The sequence below is a fragment of the Acanthopagrus latus genome, chromosome 7 (assembly GCF_904848185.1).
Source record: "Acanthopagrus latus isolate v.2019 chromosome 7, fAcaLat1.1, whole genome shotgun sequence".
Taxonomy (NCBI): Eukaryota; Metazoa; Chordata; class Actinopteri; order Spariformes; family Sparidae; genus Acanthopagrus; species Acanthopagrus latus.
This window is the reverse complement of record NC_051045.1, coordinates 17125151-17150985: the sequence shown is the minus strand read 5'-3', so window position 1 is coordinate 17150985 and position 25835 is coordinate 17125151. Positions and strand designations below refer to the sequence as shown.

Genomic DNA, 25835 nt, shown 5'->3' with positions numbered 1-25835 from the left:
GGGTACAAGGCTACCCCTTTATTCATTGAGGAGATATAAATCTGAGAGTCATGCTTTGGGGCTGAGCACAATGGCACCTCCCCCCCCACCTCCTTCCCTCCAGTGGCTCAGCCTGGCCTGTGGCATTCCTGGGCACACTCATCATACAGGGGTTGGATTATAAGAGGGCCTCTTCTTCACAAGGTTATGCACTGGGCAAAATACTACATTTCTCGTAGAATAAATCCAGCGTGAGTCACTATTAATAAAAATTAAAAATCAATGCATTCATCGCTGTCTAGACAAGCCAGGCATTGTGCGAGTCAGTTAATTCTCCCTCTGACTCGCTAAAGGTGGCTGGCCCCTTGGATCCATAATGGCTGTGCAGTTTCCTTTGTGTGGCTGCATGTGTGCGCAGTCAACTCTGGAGCTGGGGCCCCTGTGTACGACTACACCACTACAAAGACTGAGGGGGGGGGTGGGGGGGGGGGGGAGAGGGAATACAGAGGGCAGACTTTTTCTTTTAACAAGCAGAGGCTTTAAATGTGAAAAGAAACCAGCTCTGTTCGACATACACTTTAAAAATGGACTGAGTGTGGAATTAATTCCAGGTTTACAAGTAAAAGGAGTGTGAAATCAATACAGCGCTTTTCAGCGCAAAAGCCAATGACAACTTTAATACCTTTCGGTGCTCGGGAGAGTGCACGGCGGCGGCAGCTACTTTCTCACGTCTGTTTGCAGTAGCCCTTTTTTTTTTGGTCGTTGCCTCGCAGCCAAGCTGAGCTGTGACAAAACTAAAGGGAACGTTGTTGCAACCTGTAACCCTCAAACCTAATGCCCTATTGCCCCTCCTCCTCCTTCCCCCCGTGCACTGTAACACAAGAGCTTTGCTTTAAACAAAACCAGACCCTCCCGCTCTCCCACACGACAGGCCCCCAGTGCACCTCGTTAACAGGAAACCTCTGTTTATTTTCTCTGCTTTTCAAACACTCTCTTCTTCCTCTGCTAACCCTGTTAGTGACCCCCCCCCCCCCCACCTCCCCCCCACACCGGTGACATCAGCAGCAGGATCTATGACTTCCTTCAGGAGGTGGCAGCCAGGAGTAAGGAAGGAAAGACAAATCCCCAAACACACAGATAGAAGAGACGGCAGAGAGGAAAAAGAGGGAGGGAGGGAGGGTGGAGGTCAAACAGACAAGAGCAGCAGCCGCGGCTCAGTGTTAGCAAGGAATGTCAAGCAGTTCAGCCAGGCTAGCAGTCTGCCGAGCTAACGGCTTGGTTAGCTAACGCCCCAGGGGCAAGGGGAGGCTCGGGTATGGCGGATCAGGGCCAGTCGCGGTGTGACATTGACAGGCAGAGGCTCAAAATGGCACACACAGGGCGGGATTGTGGGAGTGTTCACCTCGCCTGCCGCAAGGGGAGAGTAAGCACAGCCCAAGAACAAAAGGCTGATTGTGGCATTTGGAGGCAGAGATGGGATCTGGGAGGACTAATCTGCTGCTCTGACATGATAAGATTAGAGAGGGGAGGCAGGAAGAGCTTGGCTGGGAAGATCACACAAACACTTGCATAAACACACACGCACACGCACAAAGATGATGGATCTGATTGGAAGGGTTTTCCACTCGGCTTTCTCCCTTCCTCATTTTCCTGCTTTCTCTCCCTTATTTTCTGCCGCGCTCTCTCTCTGAGACAGAGATATCTGCCAGCACACCAGCACTCAATAAGCACTTCCATCTGGACGACAGCACACACACGCACACACGCACTGTATGTGTGTGAATGTACACTGGTGAGGTACAAGAGATCTGCTGTGCTCACGCAATCTACGACATCTCAGTGACTGACAAAGGAGGTTGTTAAAAAGAAATGCCAGCATGCTGTGTGAGCAAACACACACATACAAGCAAATGCTCTCTCTCTCTCTCCCTCTTTCTCTCCTCTCTCTCTCTCACACACACACACACACACACACACACACACACACACACACACACACACAAATAACAGGCTTTCAGGATAAGCACCACTATTCTTCTCCCAACCCTGCAGTAGAGCGGGGCAGGCTGGGACTCTGTGTCAGAGGTAAGAAAAAGCACCTCTAAATCAGGCTGTCAGAGGCGGCAGCAGCAGCAGCAGCAGCAGCAGGAATCCACTCTGCAATCCTCCTCTCGCCTCGTGGGCTTCACAGTGAGCGCTTGGCTACTCGGTGGAGAGGAAGGATAGCCTTTGCCTCCGAGCATCCTCTTCTTGAGGCACATATAATAACACTAAACAAATGCTGATTACAATGTTAGAGGAGGAGATGTGCACGGCCTGCTCAGCCTCCCCCCGCGCCAAACGGAGAGAGTGTGGGAGGCAGAGGGGGAGGAGAGGTGAGTCCCAGCTGTGGTGGCGGTGCTGGCAGGGACCTTTGCGCCGTGCCTACACAGGGGTGTCTCTCTCTCTGCCTCGCTCTGGCTTGACCTGTTTGGATATTAAATCGCCGCCCTCTGCTTTGAACACACTGGGCCCATCTGTTAGCCCGGCTCCATATTGGATTGGATGAGCTTTAGCCGATTCAAAGTGGGCAGATTTGCTCTCGTTGCTCTTTGTGTGCGCCGTGTGTGTGCGCGCGCTTTTGAGTACTAACCTGCCTTAAATTTAAAAGCCCCCCTTTTCGAGGAATCAGGCAGGAAATCACTTCCCGACAGACTCCTCGTGCAAATTGACAACACACAGCAACACATCTGAGGATGTTAACAGGTCCTCCTGTCACCTGGGCAGAAGAAGAAGGGACGGTGGCGGAGATGGAAAGAAGAAAGGGGAAAAAAAAAAAAAAAAGGAGTGGGGAGTTACATGGAACTCACAGATGACACTAATTAAGACTTGAGGGCTACTATTGGTGGATCATACTGCCAACCACAGGCACACTTCACACACTGGAGAGTCACAAGCACCACACATGACCGCCACATCTGAGGTCCTACGCTCGTCCAACACTAACACGCTTCATTTCTCCTTTATTGCAAGAGAATGTAAATTAATGTCAGAATTAAGGAGAAAAATGCGTGATGCTGACCACATTTGCCCTGCTTCCTGACAGAGAGTGGCAGCAGAGAATGGAGAACACTCGCCTTGGCTGCTCGCTCCATAAAATAGCCCAGCTGTGGCCAACTCAAATATTTGTCTTTGCCTCCAACACACTTCTGCTGCGCGTCGTTTTTTTGGCCAAGAAATTTAAGACGAGTTAAGTGATGGTACGGGGAGAGAGCAGCGCCGGCAACGTCAAAAGGAGAAGAGGATATGAAGAATACGTTCACTAATGATGATCATTATCTGCAGACCACAGGCACAGTGCACCAGGGACCTGACAACTTGTGTTCACTGACCTAAGCTCCACACAAACGCACTTCTCATTCCCTTTCCTTTCTTTTTTGCTTTTCTGGAGAAACACAGTCAGTCAGAAATCCTTGCAGCACTAGCAGGGTATAGACTAGAATGCAGATCCGAGTGAGACTTCAAACGCTGGGCTGCGCGAGGACAGATGGAGGCGGTTAGGAGAGCTCATATCTGGGTGTTCAGATCATAATACTGACTTTATTTCCCAAGCTCTCCCTCTCAGCCAGACATACAGTTATAGCCTGCCAGAAAACATTGTCATTTCTGCCTTCAGCCTTTCATTTAGCCGCTTCAAAGCCATCGCGCTTTGATACCTGGCTTCCTGTCTGTGTGTGTGTCTGTGTGTGTGTGTGCGCACGCATGCTTGAGTATGTGTTTGCGTACAGCCCAGGATGTTCTCTTGAGAGCAGAGACTTGTCTGGTCTCAAGGTAATACCCATGAGTCAGGATTCAGAGTTAGACTCAATAGGCACACACGGAATAAGACTGAGGAATGCCGGCGTTCTTAGGACGACACAGGCTTCCTTTGTGTTGCGTGGAGTGTTTGAACGGCCTGGTGTTTTGTTTGGAAAGCTATTTGCCTGTGATCCATTGTGTTAGCTTTGCCTTGTTAGCATAGCCTGGTGAGCTAATGAGACGTCTTACTAATACCGACCGGACTGCTGCTGTGGAGGAAGGGGGGGACTGCTCATGGAGAGGGCCATGCAGAAAGGATATGAATATCAGGCTGTGTGTATGTGTGTGTGTGTGGGGATGTCAAATTGGACGCAAGCCCAGCCGGCTAATCCGGACCCTGTGTGCGTATATGTGTGTATAGGCAGCCTCATGAGCAGGAGCTGTGGGGCTGATTGAGTGCTGTAATGGAAGACAGGAAATGAGAACGCTCGCTTAAGCCATTGCTAATCGATCTCCCCGTTGGTATGATTCACACACGGACACACACACGTGTAACATTTAGGTAAATGCAGTAGTTATAAACGTGCAAAGTGTTGGTGTGTGTGTGTGAAGGGTGGACAGGTTGTGTGTACCAACTCAAAGATTAAAGATGGGGGGAGGGGGGCTGAGTGTGTGTTTACACGTGTGCGTGTGAAGACTTTTCACCACGTAGGAGCAGCTGTCAGGCCATCAGAGGAGTGTCTATAGGGAGTGTGTCTGAGAATGACATAGAAACCGAGAAATCGAGGGGCTTCTTGTGTGTGCGCTGCTCCGTATGGTCAACGCACATCGATGCACGGCTAATAGGAATATTTATGATCCTTCTGACACGCACCAGAGCTCATTTCCACACACACTCACACATCGACAGTTTCTTTGTAAGAAAGGCAAACACACACACACACAGGCGAGAGAGAGAGAGAGAGAGACAGAGAGAGAGAGGAGTGGCCGCACATACGGAGGCAAATAAGCAGAGAAGAAGAGCGTGAGCATGCACAAACAGATATCAACGCCACGCGTGAAACTGCACAGACTGCATCGCGGGAGAAGAGCTTATTTCATCATGAGCTCAACCAGTTGTGATTGTATTGTTTTATCTGGCCACTGCTTCTGAAGATATCCATCTCTCCTTCTCCCTCTCTGCAACCCCCCCCCCACCCCCACCAGCTATCTCGGTCTCTGAAGGTGACCTTGCCTGTCTGTCAGTCTCTAGCGATGACACCGGCCGTATCAGTAATACATCATGTTAGCTGTGTATCTGCCAGATGCCGCACAAGCCGAGCAGTGGGTGGTCTGTCAGGCACGCTTGCTTTGTACAATATGCAAATAATCACATGCAAATTACCTATCCGCGTGTGTGACGACATATCAGTGTCGATGCAAATGCGGCAGGCTATGGAGATGTGTGTGTTAACAACAAAAGATTTACAGAAGTTATGCAGGCCTGTCGCCGAATACAGTAAGAACTCATAAAAATCACAAGGTTACTCGCAGCGACTATAACTGCCGAATGCTTGGGAGGAATGTCACACACACACACGCACGCACGCACGCCAGAAGCTTTGAGCAGCCTCCTGCTGTGCTGCAACAAGAGATGTATTGTAGACAACACAGCTGCAATAACAAGGCAGGCCCAGTGCAAGAAGAAGCTGTACTGCATGACTCTTAGTCTAGACGGGCAATAACAGCCACCATATTGTAACCTGATTGTAGATAGAGTGCGACGCATCTCACTCCGTTTCAGCCATGTTTAATTCTACCTGAGAATAAACTGAAACCCACAGTCAAACAGACTGAAATGCCTCCTTTATTCAATTATTGGATATAAACCAAAAATATAAAAAGCAGCTAGGAAGTCCATGGGAAAGGGCGAGCTGTTCACGACGCTGTTATAGTATTATTGACTGAATTTTTTATGCATTCCTCCTACACGATTAGCTCAGTGCCAGCGCATAGAAAGAAAAAAAAATCCAAGGCATGTTTTGGCTTTTTTTGTTTATCTTCAACTGTCACATGTTTGTTAAGTATTGCAGGAAGGAGCTAATGAGGCAAAAAAATGTAAATGAAGAAAATAAAATAGCGACACTGTGAGCGAACTGCTGATGTTTTTAATCATCTGATTAGGGTTCTGAAACTTAAAAATGACTGGTGTAAGAGAAGATAAATGGTGAAGGAAGGTACAAATTACTGAAGTCATTACAGCAGGAAAACCGCGCACACCCTGTTCTGCATTAGCTGAGCCAAGACGCTGTGGAGAAACAATCCTTTAGACACTTAGGCATACACCTGTCGAGACTTAAGGAAGCCACTGACAATCTTCCAAAACACGATATCATGTATTATATGTATGTCACTGACTTCCTCATAGGAGGCAGGCAGCAGTAACTAAGTGAAGCTACTCGTGTGAAATTGATCCACCATTAAACTTTCCCTGTTTATTTTTTAAAAACTATAATGGCAACGACTAAGAGAACATTCAGCTGATAAAACACTGGATCAATAGGTGCACGGAAACCAAAAAAATAATGGATTAAAAACACATCTGACGCTTTGCAAAATGAAAAATTGCAAAAACCGACACAATAAAATACACATGGTTAAACAAACAACACTCGCTAATGCCAAACACGGGATAAACATTGGAGTCATGATGAGCACGGTGTGTCAGACACATTGGTTATCGTTCACACACAATCGCAGGCACAAACAGAGCGCCCACAGAGGGAGAGAGAGCGCGAGAGCGAGACAAAGAGGTTGAACAACACACCAACATCTCGACTCTGTGCAACCGAGGCACATCAAAGCCCTTCTCCGCCCATTTATCTGTGTGTGTGCCTGTAAATCAAACAGCATACTTTGAACATGCGCGCACACACATACACACACGAGTGCGTGTGCACAGGCTCTAACTGCATTAGCTTTGTGCAGCAGCGGCAGCAGCAGCGGCAGCAGCAGCAGCAGCATCCAGGGCTGGGTAGGGGAGGTAAAGGATTTTGCTGTAGACGGGGGAATTACTTGCCTCAGCTCACTCTGTCAGGGAGGAGAGGGGGATGACTGTTTACCCGCAGTGAGTGAGAGGAAGAAAGAAAAGACAGAGGTCAGTGCAGTGTCTGAGACGGCGCTTTCTTCTCCGCACGTCACCTACTGCTTCACTTTCACCCCTCGCTTGCCCCCCCTGCCACCGTCACTGAAAGGTGACACATCTCGCTGTGTCTTTAGGAATAGCTGTGAGGCGTTTAGACGGGACTTCAGGTCAATGTAATTAGCTGGAACATCGTGTTCGGGGCGAGCTACTACACACAGGGACGGAGGAGGAAGAGGAAAAAATGCACAAACACGTCGAGAGGAAAACCAAGTCGTCCCAGTGTGACCATATGGTTTGGCGGGGACTTCCTACCCCACCGCACAGGAAGTGTCCGTTTACAGCATACAGTTCAGTTGTCTGCCATCACATCCTGCCTCCCAGCTCTAATGTGAAGCCTGCTCGGCTCGGCCCTGTCGTGGCTTTGAAGTTAAATCAAGCAGAAAGGAGACACAGTTCACCATACCATGCAATCAGCATCAGCATGAGATCTGGTAGGGCGCACGCAACCCTCAAATGACAAAGCACCGGCGGCATACAGAGAGAGCTCCGCATGCTAGTCTGGTGCTTGTGTGTGAGCTGCTTTCAGCCCGTTTTGTTGGCAGATTCTCACCTCTCCTCACCCCCCACCCTCCATTGTGCTGGTGTGATTGACATCCACCTGTCCTTGGGTGGAGGGTGATTAGGTGTTCTTACAGCTGGCTCTTTGTAACAGAGTGGATGCTTGTAATAGATTGTGCGTGGAGGTTGATATGATAGGCTGATGATGGAATGATCCAGCAGACATTGACTTACAGTCTGTGGAATACAACAGGGCGGGGTTATTGATGACTCTCTTAACCAGCGGGTATCATTGCCACGGCAGCCCATACATTATCGCCGCGCCGCCACACCCCCGTCACCGGCTCCGGGAACCAATGGGGAGGCGGCCGCCGAGCAAACAATCCCCAGCAGTGTTGGAATGGCCGAGGGTAGAGGGGAGAATGCTAAACGTGCCACTTCATCTGCTGATTGACACAAAGCCTCTTGTTTACCGGCGCCACGGAGATTTGCATCTTTTTATCGTCGCCCCTCCCTCTCCTCTTCCCCCTCATTTGTGCTCTCTCTCCTCCGCCTGCACCCCCCCCTTACACTCCCACAATCCTCCCTGTTTGTGGCGGCGCTGCATGAAGTGGATATTACCCCACCCTGCTGCTATGATATTGATCAGCCCCCTCCCTCTCCTCCCCTCCTCCTTTCTCTCTCCTCTCTTCATAGCCCGCTGCATTGATTCCACCTCTCCCTCTGAGCCCGCCAGCTAGTGAGTGATTACACACGCTGCTCACACACAGTGATGCGAGCACACACACACATACATTAGAGTCTCCGGTAGGGATGTGGGGAAGTGTAGCCTTGCTTTACTTTAAAGGCTATAAAGCTCGGCGGCTGCGGCACCAGCCTCGTGAAAACACTGCTTCTTTTCATTCAAGGCAACCTATGACTGCGAGCTTAGCATGACGTATTACCATAATAAATACCGTTGTTATGGCTTGTTAGCATAGCACGTCAGCAGGCTGGCGTAAATTGGGCTGTTGCTCTGGTGGTTTTTGTCAGGCGGCTGCTAAAGATGGCTGTGGTGGGGCTTGACAGGTGGGCTCCAGACACCTTGTGATTCTGTGCAGAACCGCACGGAGCACTCACACACGCACTCCTTATATGGGCCTGCACTCACCAGCAGCAGACCAGCAGCTAGCCCACTAAAGTCAAAGCAGTTAAATGATATGGCGCAGAGTGGGTGTCAGCACTACACAGGCAAAAAGTCTTTATCAAAGAGACAAGATCAGCTGTGTACAGTTGTAGCGTTTTTAAGTGGGGAATAAAAAAAAAAAAATGCTCTTCTTGCCGAGTGGAGAGCTACACTGCCTCAGTGAATTTCCACAGCAAAAGCTGAGCCTGCCTAAGGTTTTGGATGGGGAGTCCTAGCTGATGAGCTAACAAGGGGCAGTGTGGGCTGACGCCACAAGAACAGCCACTTATCTCTGTGTAACCTCTCCCTGGCAGCAGCAACAATCCAGCCGAGAGTCTACAGCAACAGGCCAGAGATCCCTCATATTATACACACCCTCACTGCCATTTGGCATTTAAATGGCATTTTAGCGTGGCGGCAAACTGTTTGCACCTAATTATGGCCGGTTGCTGCTGTGTCCTGAGTTAAGTGGGAGTCTCAGAGAGCCATCCAAACAAGAGCGCGACTGTTAAATCTCTTCTCTCAAGGATAACCAATACGTCTGCCTTAAGGCTGGATGTGAGTGTTTTTTAAGGAGGCTCTATAACATGTAAAATGTTAACGGTGCAAACAAAGACAGGAGAGAGAGCAAGGACACTGTGAGTTTGATCAATAGTAGTAATCAATATTCTCCCTCTGTACCTTTCACTGTGTGAATTAGTACTTGTATTGCACGGCAATGTAACCTCTCAGACAGGCTCAAAGTCACTTTATTTCAGTGTGCGATCCGTTCAAGAAAAAGTCTCACATACGCTTGCGATGAAGAGTCCATTAGCAGCTGCAAAACAGCAAAAGCAGTGCTGACAAATAACATAATGACTCATTATAAGTCAAAGTAATAGCATTTTTAAAAAAAAACTACTAATGATCTTTAAGAGACAATGTTATGGGCCAAAATGTTCTCTCAGAGACAGTCAGCCATCTGTTAACAGCAAGCACCATCAGTCCCCTACAGGTCCTGTCACAAGTGTACAGCTAGAAGAGTGTAAGCACGAGCTCCACTGCGGCGCGCATGTCGAAGAAATGAGGTGTGTGTTTTGTGTAAATGTGTGTATCTTGGCTCTGCGGGGAGGAGAGGACGAGAGGTCGCTGTCTGTACAAGGAGCACACCTCTGCAGACGGGGGTCTCAATCACCTCCAACACCCCCCTCCACACACCCTCCGCTTGGCTGATGGAAAGAGCCTCTCGCACTCATCCGCCAACTCCATTACCCACTCCGACGGGGCCGCACATTAAATCATCCCATTTCACCTGGAGAGGAGGGTGAAGGTGGGAAACAGAGAGGTGGGAGAAAGACAGGAGTTTTTTTTTCTCCCCCCCCCCCCGTCCTTTATTTCTGGTGTGTGAACCGATTCGGACATGCCCACGTGCTGGGCCTCTATCGGTAATGGGCCCAAATCATCCCACGACGCCTTGAGGCGTAAGATTCATCACGCGGACCAGACAGTAGAGGAGAGGAAGAAAGGAGAAGTCGAAGAGAAATAACGTGGAATAAGGTGAGGGATGCCGTAAGATATGAAAAAAAGCAAATGATGGGAGCCTATAAAGAGTTATTCACCCCCAAATGGGGAGGGCATTATGGCAATCTATAAATGGGCTGTTAAGCTCAATAGCCCAAGGTTAGCTTGTCGTGACGCTGCTGTGAAAGTCTATATAGATGACTGCATTAGTAGCCCTACCATAAACACTCAGCCGGCACCATCTGGATTAAAAATGTATTTAAAAAGCTCTGATTATTTCAATTAGCTCCAGAGCGAGTGAGAGCAGGAATTAAGCAGCACATCAGCTCCAAACACAGATTGCCTTAACAACTGTACAGGGGCAGAGGAGAAGCAATCGGATGAAAGACGTGGGGATTTGACAACTGTATATATGTAAAAAGAAAAAAAAAAAAGAAAAAAAAAGGAGGACTTAGGGGAGGTCTGTATTTTCTTAATCATTTTATTAAGATAATTTACCAGTAGGCTTAATAACGCAGACTTTCCTCCCTCTACTCCGTACACAAGTGTTAACTGCCTGCTGGAACAAAGGCGGCTCTGTTCACAAACACAACACTGCCAAACTGTTAAGTACATTCCTATAAAGAGAAGAACAAAGAGCGTTTGAGCGTGGCGGGAGCAGAAATGAATACAGCTACTGAGGGGATAGCACAGCTCAGCCCTTTGAAGCCAGGAAATGTCTTTACCATCGCGGATAGTGTTTATGCTGCTTCATAGCGCACTGTTTGAGATCGAGGCAACAATAAAAATCAACTGGTAGTAGCGAGAAATCTCAGCAGAGATGATGTTCGGGAGAGAAATGGGGCTGAGAGGGAGGGAGGGAGGGAGGGAGGGGTGGGGGGGGAGGTATGTGCCGCAGACGAGCCGAGGAGATGGCTGGAAATTTAGAGGTCTGGACCGGATGGTTTTTTGGGAAGCACAACAGATGACTTACACAACAGCGCAGGAATAATGGAGTGTGCAGTGCTTTGTGTGTGGACGCAAGTCCCAAAAGTGCACAAACACCTATGCGCACAATAAATGAAGTGTGTGTGCATGTGTGCTGAAGCGTCTTCCGAGCCCCCCTGCAGGTGCGGTTCCTGCAGTCCATGTGATCCATTGGCAGTGACAGACAGGTAAACACAATTGAGACTTGCACATCAAAAGCACACGCAGCACCAGTCACAGCCAATGTGGGCGGAAATGTGACGCACTGAACAGGAAAACACACAACTCTCCCCTCCTGTGTCCTGGAAAGACTGGGATAAAACTACCAAATCTGAACAACCTGTTCATCCTGGATTATTTACTGTATACTGTGTTGACCAATATGTTTTTTAAATTGATTTTTTTTTTTTTTTTTTTGCGCCGACAACAATACTGATTATTAGCAATCAAGGAACTGATACACTTGCAGTACAAATGAAAATCTTTGTGTGAAAATTTGGAATAAGCAGCTACGGAACAAAATGAAGAACTATTCATTGATTTTCATACCAAGGTATACCTTGAAAACAATGTGTCACTGCAACCCCAGTATACACCACTGCAGATACTCATCTTTTTGAGTGCTCAGTGAATCTCTGGGGATATTAGTGCATATAATAATAAAGAGGGTTTTACAAGCTACTAAAAAAGACCTCATTTGAGCGTAAAAGCTTGACTTGTGAGCCCTTCAAGTCTCCTGTTCGTCGGTAATGGATCAGCTCCAGTGTCTAAATCTTGATGACATGGCTGATAAAACTCGGTTTTAAAAGGAGAACAGCTTTTTCCTCGCTCGCACATACAGACCAGACTGCGTTTTGCCAGAAAAAAAAGAAAATGCACATGAGGGTTCTTAAAAGAGAGTGATGTTTCCCCCCCTTTCATGATCAAAAGCATGAGCGTATGTGAGCCAGTTGCGTTGCATTAGATCAACAAGCACTCCGATATGGAGAGGAGATACAGCCAGCCGTGAGTCAAGCTGTAGCACATGTACAAAATGTCAGAGGGTCTGTGCGAGACTGCAGTGCTGCTGCAGGGGAGCTGCTGGAGATGGCAGCCTGTGGTGATGTTGCTGTTGTTTTTAAGGGCTGTGTGAGGCAGCGGGCTCCAGGGGTACAAAGTGTAGACATTCCTCAGACCTCACAGCAATCCCTGAAATTTCCTCCTCTCGTGTTGGCTCCTCTCTCTGACCAATGCCCTTCTTCCCCTCCTCGCTTTGCTCTCTCTCTGCTGGCAAGAGTTAATTTGCACCATGTGTTCTTTAGCAGAGACGGAGGAAGGGTGGGGGAGGTAAGGCCTGAGTGGAAGCGTGTGAACCCGATACCACTGTAAATCTCCACTTCCATAGCGTTACCCCTCTCGCCGCCACCAGCGCCCCTCCTCCTCCTCCTCTCCTGTTCTCTCTCATTCTTTTTTTATTGGCATGTCACACATTGGACAAGCTGGAAATTACACCGAGCTGAGCTGAGAACCAGTGGTGAAGCACGCCAAATACCCACTTAAGCTGAGAGAGAGCGGAGAGGAAAAGTAGAGGGTGGAATGGAGAGAAAAAAGAAAAAAAGAAATCGGGGACAGGAGGGAAGTGGAAATGTAAAGTGGGAAAGAGGGACAAGGAGGTGGGTTAAAATTAGCCGCCCATTTTCAGAGCAGAGGCCAATCCAATTAAAGCTTGACCAATCCACGCAAATGTGTTTAGTGTCTGGTTACGACACTCAGCACTGGGTGGCCAGCAAAGACAATCTCCTCCAAATACTGTACTGCTAACACATACTATCTGAGATATCTAATATCAGCAAAACAAAATGAAGGGACTGACTCGCAGCTCCAGAGCTTGTGAGACGCTACAAACATTAGCCTACTTCAAAGGACCCTTCACCCTCTAATTAAGAGTCGACCCCCTATGGAGGAGTCGGCTGCTTTCATTTGAACAGGAAGACCTGGTCAGGTAATGAAACAGGCCCTGTCATTATTTTCATACACAAAGACCGTGTTTGAAAGTCCTGCGAGGTATGAGAGTGTCAATTTCTACCTGTCTTTCTCTGCATCTTTGCTACATTTGTTTTCCCACTTCCTCATCAAAGCTGGTGCCAAAGACGATAGCACTGTCTGTTTGCTCTCCTGCTTTAAAGATAAAGTGTAGTGCTGCGAGCCGGAGCGCAGTGAATTTGCTTCAGATGTTAGTGAAGACATCAGAGGAGACATTTTCACTTGTGATGTGCCAGGAAGAAAAAAAAGTGTCAGAGGAGCTGCTGAATATTTCAACAACTCAGCAACAAGGGGTGAAATTAGCACTTGGATATATATGCAGGGCTCAAATGTCAGCTGTCGCTGAAAAATGACGTGACAAATTTGCATGCATCTGTGTGTACGTGCAAGTGAGAGGGAGCGATACAGCCAAGCCGGTGAAAGTAAACTCAACTAATGAAACTCCAAGGGAGAAGAGTGGGCAAAAGGCTTCACTGCTGAATAATTTAGCAGTGGTGGGTCAAAGAGGTGGCTATTGATTGAGCTTTTAAAGAGTCTTATGAAAATGCTGTGGCCGCTGGCCTGGCCCTTCAGCCCAACCAACCCCCACTGTCCAGAGGCTGCACCCTCTCCATCTGGGAAGGTAATCACCACTCATAAAAACACACACACACACACACACACACACACCAAACCCCATTTTGATTTCAGTCTGTCTCTACTTCCCTCCCCGCCCGTCTTCTATCCTAGAGAAAGAGACCATCCTATTGGCTGAACAACTAGTTTCCATAGCAGCATTTAGCTAATGCACAGGGAGGGCAGTGAGGGTGAGAGAAAAAAGTGTTATCTGTCCAAAAAGATGAAAAGAGGGCGATATGAGGGAGAGAGGAAGTGAGGAGCCAAGGGGAGGCTTGGGTAGGTTTGGTTTTATACCCACGAGCAGAGCTGAATACAGCCTCCTGCGCTCGCTGAGTCTGAACTGTGCTGTTATCTCAACCATGCCATTTGTATTGCTGTATTTATTCATCGCTGCGCTCGTGTGGACAATCAATCTCACCTGCCTCCCCAAAGAGAGACAGAGCTGTGTAGCTGTCAGAGATGCGTGCCTGTCTCCATCTGATTTGAGAAATGCACAGAGCTGGCAAACTGACACCAGAGGAGGGCTCGCACTTGTCAGACCTGCAGACTGTGTCTGCTTAAGAAACATGCTTGCAAAGAAACAGCAGCTGCTGCAGCTAGTGACCCCGACACCTCATCTAAATGACCTAATGTTACTCCAAAGAACGGCATTAATAGCTTCACCTCAGTGAAATTTCAAGTGTGCGGAGACAGCGGGAGGGAGGGAATGAGAGGGGAGGGCAGGATTGGTGGGGTGCATACCTCCTCATAAAGGAGCATTAATCAAAACCGTCACAATGGGGAAAGTCACCCGATCCTGCCAAAGCAGCAGTAAAAAAAAAATCCTTTGCTCACAGGGTCTGGTCACAGCCAGCTGTGAGGGAGGAGAGAGGAGGGGGGCTATTTGTCAAATAAAAACAGGTAATCTGAGCAGAATTACTTTGCTCAAATCAAAAACATTATTCCACTTCGTGTTAACCTGCTCCAGCCTACCGCAGTTAAGAAATATAATGTCAGCAGCAATTTGTGGTCTGTTTTCCTTTTGTAGGTAAGTGACAAAGAATGGCCATTCACGGTTTAGGAGCTGTTGTGCTGCGGTTCTATTGCTTTAAGGCTGCTGCTCAATGGGGAACATTACAGGCAGAATGCTTCAATCAAACAGCTTGCAGCAGGCTCGGCTGGCCGGCCATGTCTATAGACGCCGAGATGCCCTTGTCAAATCTGCTTCCTCACAGAGAGCATAGAGACAAGCAGACACTTAAGACGGCCACACACACACAGACACACACACAGTGAAAGGCTGCACTTCCACATGTTCATGTCTGTGAAATGGACCAGTTCGCTTACAGCAGCTGAGTGGACCGTGGAATGAAAGGAAGAGCTAAGCATCACACACACACACACACACACACACACGCAGGCAGGCAGGCACACATACAAAATTGCCCCTAATGAGGGTAGCGCCCCTCTCTCAAGAGATGGCAGCGGCTGCTGCTCCACTCGATAAATATTAACAAGAAGTGCGACTGATGGCGGTGCTCACTGATCCATAATTGCATTTCAAAATGTTCGATGGGGGTGGGGTGGAGGGTGTTCGCGGAGGGAGAAACGGGGAGATAAAAAGAGGGAAGTCAGCCTTCCAGGCAGTGACAAGAGAGGAGTGATGCCTGTCTAGTCAACCTCTTACCACCATCTCGATGGCTCAGCACCAATCAGAGACTTTTTTGGTGAAAAAGACGCGCACACGTTCTGCATTACAATCTTGACAATCTTCCTTTCATCAACTGCTGCATGTATCTACAGTCACTGTAGCTTTATATGAAAATCTGAGGAGGGATCAGAGGGATGGCAGGGAACTCCACTTACCAATGCCACATTGTATATTAAGTGATTTTTTTTTCTCCCCCTTCTTTTTTGCATGGATCTGAATATGCGCAGACAAGCTAGCCGCGAGCTAATTAGCTACTGGATCTCACTGTTAAGCTAATTCTCTGCATTTTGGATTCCATTAGGACTGTACTCAGGCTCCACAGAAAACCTAATAACTGCTCATGTTAAGCATGCGTATTTATGCACATATATTTGCATCTTTATCAAACATTTTTAATTATGGGCTTTGAATAGGTGGCATTTTACAAGGCTGTAAGATAAGCACCAGCTAAACCCATCAGGAAACAGTTGTGTGAGATACTATTAACATTCTGTGCGTTTGTGTGTGGGTTTGTGTGCGCAGTGGAGGTGTACACATGCTGTTTACATGACAACTGGGAAAGCTACGCCGCTGCATCTATCCAACGCAAACAGGCATGTTGAATACACATGTAACCACACATGGCCAGTGAATCAGTCCTGGTTGATAATATAATCTGAACTTTGTGGGATTTAAATTTTTTTGCTCCATTGTTTTAGGTCTGGATCGTATCTAAAATCTCTTAACCACAGAAGAAGCAGCTAGATAAATTACTGCCTGGAAATTTTCATCTGTGGCATTTAAATCTGGATGTTATTTTGCCCACAATTAAAAACATGACAGCACATTCACAGTCATTGTTTTCTAGTATATAAATAGTTGAGCTTTGTTGCAATGCTGAGTGAAAAATGTAGGAAACTACATGAGAACAGTTGTTGTTTTTATCAGTTTCAAGCTACCTGCTAATTAGGTGTTTTGGCTCTCTAATTCCATCCATCAAATAAAGCAGGGGGGAAAAAAAACGATGCGATTTTATACAAACACCGGATAAGTTCACCTGTCACATGGCTGAGTGAGCATCTGAAAATCACACATGCTATTCATAGTTAAAAACGAAGCAAAAAAACGAAGGTGTCACAAATTCTGATGGCAGCTGATAAAGGCAACAGATAAACGCAGAGCTGAAATTCATTTAGAAACACAGCTGAATAACATTTATGCTTTATTTGCCATTTAAGAGAGACATGGTAAGATCCCACAGCTAGGATACACTAACGACACAGATGATGAGGGCACTGCTGGTTTCAGTCCAAAAAATTTATATTATAATATTATCAGTGGATATTGGCTGGTCATGGTTATACTGTCATTGGTGCGCACATTGTTTTAAAAAAATCCCAGAGAAAATGTACTGGTTAATTACACAATTAGGTTTAATATTAAACCATAAAACACAGTTCCTACATTACATATCCACATCCTTTAGAGTCTTTAGGTTTTGCACTGTTGGTTGGATAAAAGAAGCAATTTGGAGACTTTGGGGGTCTGAAAAATTGTGATGAGCATTTTTCACAGTTTCTCACATTTTACAGAATGATTTACCTTGAGAATAATCATCAGGTTGGTCGATAATAGAAATAACAATAATAATACTAATAATAATAATAATGAAGTTGCTGACCGATTATGTATCCCGAGGTCATACAAACCCAGCATACGCAAATCAAGCATGTGAGATACGAGGCCAAACACTAATCAATAAAGCTAATGTTTACAGTCAATTTGTTTTCTTTTCCAGGCACACCTTTTTCGTTTTTACACATCTCATTAATTAGATCGATTAATCTCAATAACGCTAGCAGGATGTGCACATGTGGACATTTCTGATAAAACGCACTCCGTCACAGCATGTTTTCACTGGACACACGCGCAAATGATAAATGTGTCAGAGAGGAAACCGAGCATGCTCAACCTTGAGATGACTATAACCTAACACTGTGTCTATAAACTGATGCCAAGGCGAGAGGCACAAAAAGAAAACCAATACAGCACACACACACACAGACACGGATACACACACAGTACACTGGTTCTATGACAAAGAAAATCCCTCATCCTTTTAAGCTGATCAGGGCTGCAACATATGAGCTGGACTCCTGGCAAGATAATTGCATTGTACATGGCATCTAATTAAATGTCCATAAGCAGGGAGATCCAGGAGTAGGGATGTGTGTATGTGTGTGGCTAACAGTGAGAGTGAGGCTGCAGTTGGGTGTGTTGGTGTACTGGGCTCCTCAATCCCGCGTTCCCGGAGGGAAAAACGCGGCAATCACTCCATTAGTGAAAGAGGGAGGGAGACAGGGATGCTGGGCGAAAGCAGAGGGAGTAAGAGAGAGGGATCTGGGGAAGGAAGGGAGGGAGGGAGGATGTAACACAGCTGACTTGGCCAATAACAGCAAATGAGGTTAGATACAAGCAGAGAGGGAGGTACGGGGGGGTCAATGAGCGCCGAGGACATGGACACAATGACTAGAACATGGGATGGGAGGAGGGGAGGAGGAGGGAAGAAGGGAGGGAGGGAAGTGAGTGACAGCAGATAAAGAGGAGTGGGGTTGAGGGAGGGGAATGAGGTGCAGAGAGTGAGTGGGAGAGAAATGGAGACAGAGGAGACAATCGAGGTAAGAAAGCAGGATGGATGGGTGAAGCCAGGGTCAATGGGCAGATACGGCTGCAGATTGTTCAGTGCTCAGTCGCTGTCAGATGGCTTATTGTCTTACGTGCTCAAGTCTCAACAACAGGAAACCCACAGCGGGCTGTGTGTGCATGTGTGGTGCTGGACCAGATAAATATGTGCTCAAGATGTACGGTGATAAAAGGCATTTCAACACAGGCACATAAACATGATGATTAACAAACTGTACACACACACACACACACAGATATGTCTACAGTCAGTAGGCTCACTGCATTACTCATTAAATATAGATTGTCAACACATTACAAGGTCATGCCACCTGGTGTAAACTGAGACCAACTCTTTGGGGAAAACAAACTGGAGGACTGTTGGCCACATAAGTGAAACACAATAAATTGGCAATTATTTTGGTAATCAATGAATCCTTTTAATCATTTTTCTCACTGACTGTAAGGAATGTAAGATAATCTTAAACATTTCTTTGCATTTGACAGTAAATAGTCTTAGTAAAAGAGTCTTTGTGTTCTGGACTGTTGGCTGGACTGAAGATGCTACTTTAGGGTTAAGGAAATTGTGATGATCAAGTTTTCAATGATTTTTAAATGATTCATTGTGAAAATAAAAATGTAGATTACACATTCAGTTGTGTTAATACATCTTCTCCTATTCTAGTAAAAATATCTAATAGTGGCTCCATTTCGAGTCTTGCTTGTGTTTCATAGCTCTCCCTGTTAAAATGGCCTCCTACTGGTCACCTCTGTATCTGGGCAGACATTTTAGGAGAAAAGCAGGAGGAGTCTGAAATCTATATGGCTGGATCAATATGTCACAGAGGTTATAGTGGGCACCCACAGCTGCTGCCACTGTTGAGTAAATACACTCGGGGGGTGTGGGGGGTTGACTGTCATTCAAGTCAAAAATTACCCCAATAATGGTGCAGAATGGATTTGTTTTTTGCATGTGTTATTGCTAAATGACTGTGTGTGTGTGCATGAGTGTAAGCAACAAGGAAGCAAGCACACATGCAACAAGATGGGGCTCAGAATCATCACGACGCAGTGGAAGGTATAACATACAGAGGCGGGTTTCAATCCTTGTTCTTCCCCACGCAGGAGAGATTGATGGCTGCATTCAGGATTTCTACACACCACTAATTGGATTCACAGGTCATTAGATAAAGTACATGAGTGAGACCGTTACAGCTTAAGGACTGAGGGGGGAGAGAGAGGGAGACAGGAAAGGGGAGAAGGGGTGCGTGAGGGGGCAATATTGATGAGGTTGTTTGGTTCAGGACCAATGAAATTTCCTCCCCCTCTGCTGTGCCTCCGAAGCCCGGTTCCCCCCGCTCAGAGGGGGGTTGATCGATAATTTGTGCAGCAAGAAAAACTGGGGGGGAGAGAAGGGGAGGGATGAGAGTGAGTTGACGTCTACAAGGATCTCAAGTTGCCCTGTTGTCTCTCCTTTTCGATATATTGTGGCAACAGAAGGAAATGAGATTACGCTGTCCACAAAGAGCAGAATGAGCGTCTGAACAGGGTTTTTTTTATTCCTCCCAAAGGCACAATAATGTGCCCCAGTTTCCAGAGCAGGGTGACGGTGTAGAATCGAGGGGTTGGCCAGCTAGACTGTTTAAACCAACGTGTGCAATTACAAACTAAATCAGCTATCATCCTAAAAGAGGATTTAGTCCTGGTCGAGTAAATAGAGATTACCAGTTTTAGATGTAGCTAGCGTAGTGCCAGTCTTTTGTGAGTCGTAGCCCGGCGACAAAGCGAGCTCATTGAAAAACGCTGTACTTGTTTAGAGAGCCAGCGGGGCTTGTTGTTTTAACATAGGAGGACAAGGGTACAGTCTGCTCAAACACATACAGGCATGCAGATGGCTGTTCATTAATTACAGATGGATGGGGGGAGGGAGCAACAGAGGGCGAGAGACACCGAGAGAGAGAGAGAGGGATAGAGAGAGAGAGAGAGAGAGGGAGAGAGAGGAAAGACAGGGAGAGAGAGGGGTCAGCTAATGGAGCCAGTATTCTATCTCTCCCTGGACAATTACCTCTGTCTGCCCCAGACCTCTTCTGGCGCTCTTAATCAAGGTGCAGGTGCGTGGGTTTTTGTGCAAGCAGGGTGTGTGTGCGCATGTGCGTGCACGAGGAGGGCTTCCTGCCGCCCTCAGCACTCTCCAACAGCAATCCGATTAAAGCCCTGCTGCTGTGGGGCCTGGCTGTCCTCCCTGCCGCAAGGCCTGCAGCTCACCTTAAACCCCCGTCTACACAACGACTGCCCCTCACACAGAAGTATTCACACATGAAACAAATGTGCCTACGCACTCAAATGCACACACACGCACCCACACACACACATATAAATACATACATACATACACACACCATTCCACCTTTTTCAAAAGTGGTGTGTGTGGCCTCTGAGCTGACCTCCCATCATCACCCTGGCTGTTGGCAGCCATTACTTTGGCCCCCTGGGGCCTGGCCGCCCTCTGAGCTCTGCTTAGACAACCAATCTGTTAGAAGACAGGCAATACTCGCTCCAGCAGGGTTAGATGCCACAACACACACCCATACATTACATATTCCAGGAATCTTTGGACTTTAAATGGCAGCCAAACATTACTGCAAACCTGCATAGAAATGTGTTCACTGCAGCTGGAACACAATTAAAAATGGTCACTTTCAGTTACATAAAGGATTTCAGGCTTCAACGATGAGATCTCATTTGGAGAATTTTGACTTGCAAATGTGGCAAAAGAAAACACATACATTGCAGCAAAGCATTTTAACTCAGATCCGACTTCCCCTTTAGCAAACAGGGAAAGCATTGTGGGAAAAAGTAAGTGTGTGTGTGTGTGTGTGTGTGAGAGACATTTCAGGTGTCCTGTTGCAGAGAAGCCACTTCACTAAGCTGCCCGAGCCTGATGAATCAGCTGTTCTCACGGCAAATTAAAAACTAATTTCTTTCTTTATTCAGCAAAAGAGGCAATTTGGCCACATTAGGTTGTAAAAAAAATCAATTGAAAACTGGTGAAGTCCTCCTTCATTAAATCAATTAAGTGCATCGACAAACATCTTTATTTCCATTACAAGCATTATTGCACTGCCAGTGGATCACAAAGGTGGTTAATATTAAACCCTGAGTGTCAGAGGGATCTTTATATTTTGCCAAATGACCCTTTAAAAACAAACCTCAGCAAACAAACCAATTATAGATCATATATTTTAACCATGATTTGTATTCAATTCTCATCAACAACAACAACAAAAATGTGCAACTCTGCACCCATCTCCCCTAATTATGGCGCACAAACTATCATATCCCTGATTGCCTCGGGCACTTTTGCGCACTAGAACAACAGTGGTGTTGTTTTCCAGCCTTGGGACTCACAGGATGGGTGAGTGGATTAGTGGTGAACGCCGGGGTCAGTGTGAGGACACAAGCACATGAAACACGACAGACAGGAAGTGAAGAAAAAAAAAAAAAAGTTACTCACCAGCTTGAAATCCTGAATGCTACAAATGAAGTAGGGAGTGTTGGGCCGACGACTTTCAATGTACACACAATCTGCAAGTGAGAGAAAAGAAAAAAATAGAATGTGAGCTGGAGAGAAGATGTTCACACTCCTCACGGCTTTCATGTTTTTATGCAGCCAGACTCAGTAATATATTATTTTGCGTGCTGTTACCTCTGCTGAAAAGACATTTTTCTCCTTGAGTCAAATTCAATTGGAATGCGAGTAATAGGATTAAGGACTTTTGGAGCGCTACAAGGTTGCCTTTCCAAAGCAAACATTACGCCCAAGGGGAATTATGTTATTGTTCCACTCCATTTATACACCAGTGAGCAATACTGGCTTTAACCCCATTCCAACCCCCCCAGACATCACTGCAACGCCTTCCTGAGAAATGACAACTTCTGTCAATGCACCACTACATGTCCAGTTGGGTTAGCTTCCTACTCCTCCCCTCTGCATCCTCTCATTCATGATTTTAAAATGTTGCCAAATTACATAACCCTCGTGAGTGTTAAAAGCAGCCCTCTCACATCGGGTGTGAGGAGGTGGCCGTGGCCTGGCTGTGCTGTTAAATTGGATGTGACTGGTGGTATGGCCAGGTCGCGAACCCTCATCTCCTTAACAAAAACATTCACGCTGCAGAGGACAAAAACACACAGCCACTTTCTGTGGAGAAGAAAGGGAGGAGGAGGCAGAGGAGGGGGGGTGCTAATGGTTACTGCTAAGCTTGGCACAGTACTTTCCAGAAACAGCCATGGGTTAGAATTATTAGAGAAAACGAGATTTGAATTCACAGACGTCTAATTAATATTATGGCTGCCCGTTCACCCAAAAACCGGGAGGAAGGAAATCAGATCTATTTTGGGTAAAAAAAAATGGACCTGTAAAATACAGCAATCAAACACCACGGACACTTAATTGATTGGCGGGGGAAACAGATTGCACATGCTGACCTTTTATCAGATATAAAGCTGAAACTGAACAAGCCATCTGACTGCTCCGTTAGGCGCGACAGAGCAAGGCCCTCTTGCTAACAATAACACATTCACCAGGCCGTGACGACGGACAACAACTTGCAGCTCTGTCAGGTGTTTTTTTTTTTTTTTTTAAAGCCACTGTAGGTAAGATTCCCAGTGACAACACACACTGCTGGTGGCTCATTTCACCACAAACACATGCTGAGCTGTCCTTTGCAAAAAGCCACACTTTCTCCCACAAACAAAAGATGTGTGCGGCTGGTTTTTCTTTTTTTCCCAGTGACTGACACCGCCATCATCTGTTATTTATTTGTTTGTGTCAACAGAGTTATCGATCTGGCTGTGGTTTATCTTACCGCTTGTGGAGGAAAAGAGGGGTTGCAAAGATATTAAATGGCTCTGACACCCAAGATACAATTTGTAGAGGGACTGGTGTGTACGGGTGCGCCTGTGACATCATGGGCTTTGTTTTTTGAGAGGCTGTGTATGTGTGTGTGTGTGTGTGTGTGTGTGTGTGTGTAACCCCAGGGTGGGCTTGTTATCTGCTGTGGGCTGAATGAGCTGTTCTAAGGGGAGAGAAGGCGGGAAGGGTCGGGGGGGGGTTTATCGCCCTCGTTGGCTCTGAGTGACGCATTATATCTCTCTCACTACTGCCCTCTTCTCGCTTTTCCCCTCTCCCTCCTCTACGCCAGCCCTGGAAGTCATTTACAAGATAACATGAATGAAAATATCCATCAGTGCTATTGTGTGATCTGCAAGCAACACAGTGTGAGCGTGAGTGCTGGGAGAGAAGCGGGTAGAGAGGGAGGACTGGGAGGAGGAGGAGGAGGAGGAGGAGAGAGCGGGAGGGAGTGGGGGGAGGGCAGAGAACAAAAGAGACTAATCTGAATGAGATGACATGTTTCGGAGGAGTCAAATCGGGGGAATTAGGGTTTAGTGTCCCTTCACCTCGTCGGCACATTCATTTATAGAGGCCAGATCTCCGTGTCTACACCCCAGAGCACATCAACAGGCATACAGAACAGACGGGGAGAGTGAAAAGGATAGGTGGTGAAAAAAAAAAATAGAGAGAGAGAGACAGGGATCTAGTTTAATCATTCGCAGACAGCGGGCGAGTCTATTCTTCGAACGTCAAAAGCACATTTTGAATTCATCCCGGGCACTAAAAGTCTGCTACCTCAAGGGCATTTCTCTGAAAGCGACTACAACACGAATCTCAATGAGTGTGAAAGTTAAAACCGAGTTAACGCTGCTGGCTTTGGAACGAAAAAAAAAAAAGGAGGCTACGGAGCTCAGGGAGGTTTGGTCGGGATTGTGGAGGAGGAGGGGCGGGGAAGGGGGCTCGTCGAAGCGGGCCACACGGTTCCTCCAGGGTCCGCCTGGCTTGTTAAACATTCCTGCCATTTTGTGCATTTGGAAGTGGGTCTCCTCGCTCAAGTGGAGAAGTGGAAAAGGGGAGGGGATGAGAGGGTTTAGCTGTGGTGGGGGTCCACGGATGAGGTGTGGGGGAGGAGGGGGAGGGGGGGGATGGGCAGCTTTTTTTAAGGGTTGAAGTGTGTGCTCGTTGGATGGATGTAGCCCTCGCTGTAGGAGGGAGAACCACAGCAGGGCCTTTGTAGTAGAGTGCTCTCACTCCCTCGGCAGCCGTGAGTTTAGCTTCTTCCACTCGCCTCCGCCCTACAATCCACTGCCGACCGCCGCTCCGCCCGGACAGACAGAGAGCGGGAGAAAAGTTCAAAATTTCGACATGGGGATATAATCACGAGAGGAGGGCCAGCTCCTCAGACCCGAGCAACTTCACCGAAACCCGATCCTGAACATTGTCGCTGCAGAGTTCAAGCACTGGAATATTCATTGTTATAACCTCCCGACACACACACACACACACACACACACACACACACACACACACACACACACACACACACACACACACACACACACACACACACACACACACACAGCAATTTTCTGAGCTGTAGCTCATTGTTCAGCCAGCCATTCTCTTACGGCTGCCAAGCATGTCTAATCTAAAACACACCTAGCCTCAGCAAAAGAGCCGTGTCCTACTAGCTCTGTATCAAGCAAATAAGATGCTGTTTAATTTGCTGCAGGATTTCAGCGGAGGGGAGGGAAGGGAGGGAGGGAAGGGAGGGAGGGGAGTTCTTAGATAATATCAGCTTCTTTTTACCAGCAGCCAACAATGGGAAAAGTCACATTGTGAACACAGGCATATACGCCAATGTTTTGTAAACAGCGATGGGGGGGAAGTGGTGGTTGGTGCTGCGGAATGAGATCAGCTAAACAAAGCAAGAATGTGAGCATATTTTAAGATACAAGGCGGGCTTATTAAATCAAGAGGAGCGTTTGTTTAAGCTGTGCTCGCAGGTGGGGAGTGTTGGCCATGAGTCAGGACGCACCTGCATTGTTAAAACATGGTGCTCGGCATGCACAAACGCCCGGGAGCACACACACACACACACACACACACAGATGTCAGAGCAGCGCGCTGCTTTAGCGAAGCTACCCCCTTGAGTCTACTGATCCGAAAATTAAATAGCACGAGGAATGCAATAATGGAACTGCAGGGGTGTGAGGGGACTGGAGGGCCAAGAAAGACAGAGCTTGGGAGAAAGAGGGAGGACTGGTGTTATTACTGATCCACCACCGACCACAGAGCCTCTGCAAGGGAGACCAGCTGATGACCACGGTTTCCTTGTGCCACTTCCTGCTGGGTCATCCCAGGGTGGCGGAGTAACAGGCCGCCATTGCCTGGAGGCACATGGATCCTGCCCCGACTTTTCCTTCCTCTCTCCTTGTCCACAAGCCCAACAACTCTCCCTTCTTCTCACTGGAAAGGCAGTGGGAAATACCTGGCAAGCGATACCATCAGCTCTCTACAATAGGGCAGGCCTACAGCTGACTGAGCTCCTAGGGGAGAACAGAGGCTCTTTGACAACACCCCCTCCCTCCTCCTCCTCCCCTTTCCCTCTCGGCTAGCCCACGCTTTCTCATTTAGCAGTCGGCAGGTGGTTGGATTTCACTAAAAAGCCCTTTTCCCAGAGTCTCCAGCGTGGGGAGAGACGGGAGAGCAGAGAGGGCTTTTTAAAAATAGATCTGTTCAGTAAGCGACAGGCTACAGATTCACACTGCTATGTTTCAATATGAGATGACTCCGAGGGCTTGTCCCTCATGTTAGCTTCACTGGAAACAGCTGACTGATCGACAGCTAGCCTTTGTAGCGGAGAGGATGTGCTATGCTA

At 47.3% G+C, this 25835-nt stretch overlaps 1 protein-coding gene across 6 annotated transcripts in view; it reads right to left on the bottom strand.

Moving 5' to 3' along the window:
* Window positions 1–25835, bottom strand: part of rerea (arginine-glutamic acid dipeptide (RE) repeats a) — a 133660-nt gene that overhangs the window by 45826 nt on the left and 61999 nt on the right. For all 6 annotated transcript variants that reach the window (XM_037103788.1, XM_037103789.1, XM_037103787.1 and 3 more), the window contains one exon: window positions 21575–21645. In XM_037103788.1, the coding sequence (XP_036959683.1) occupies window positions 21575–21645 (71 nt within the window). The remainder of the gene's footprint in view (window positions 1–21574; window positions 21646–25835) is intronic.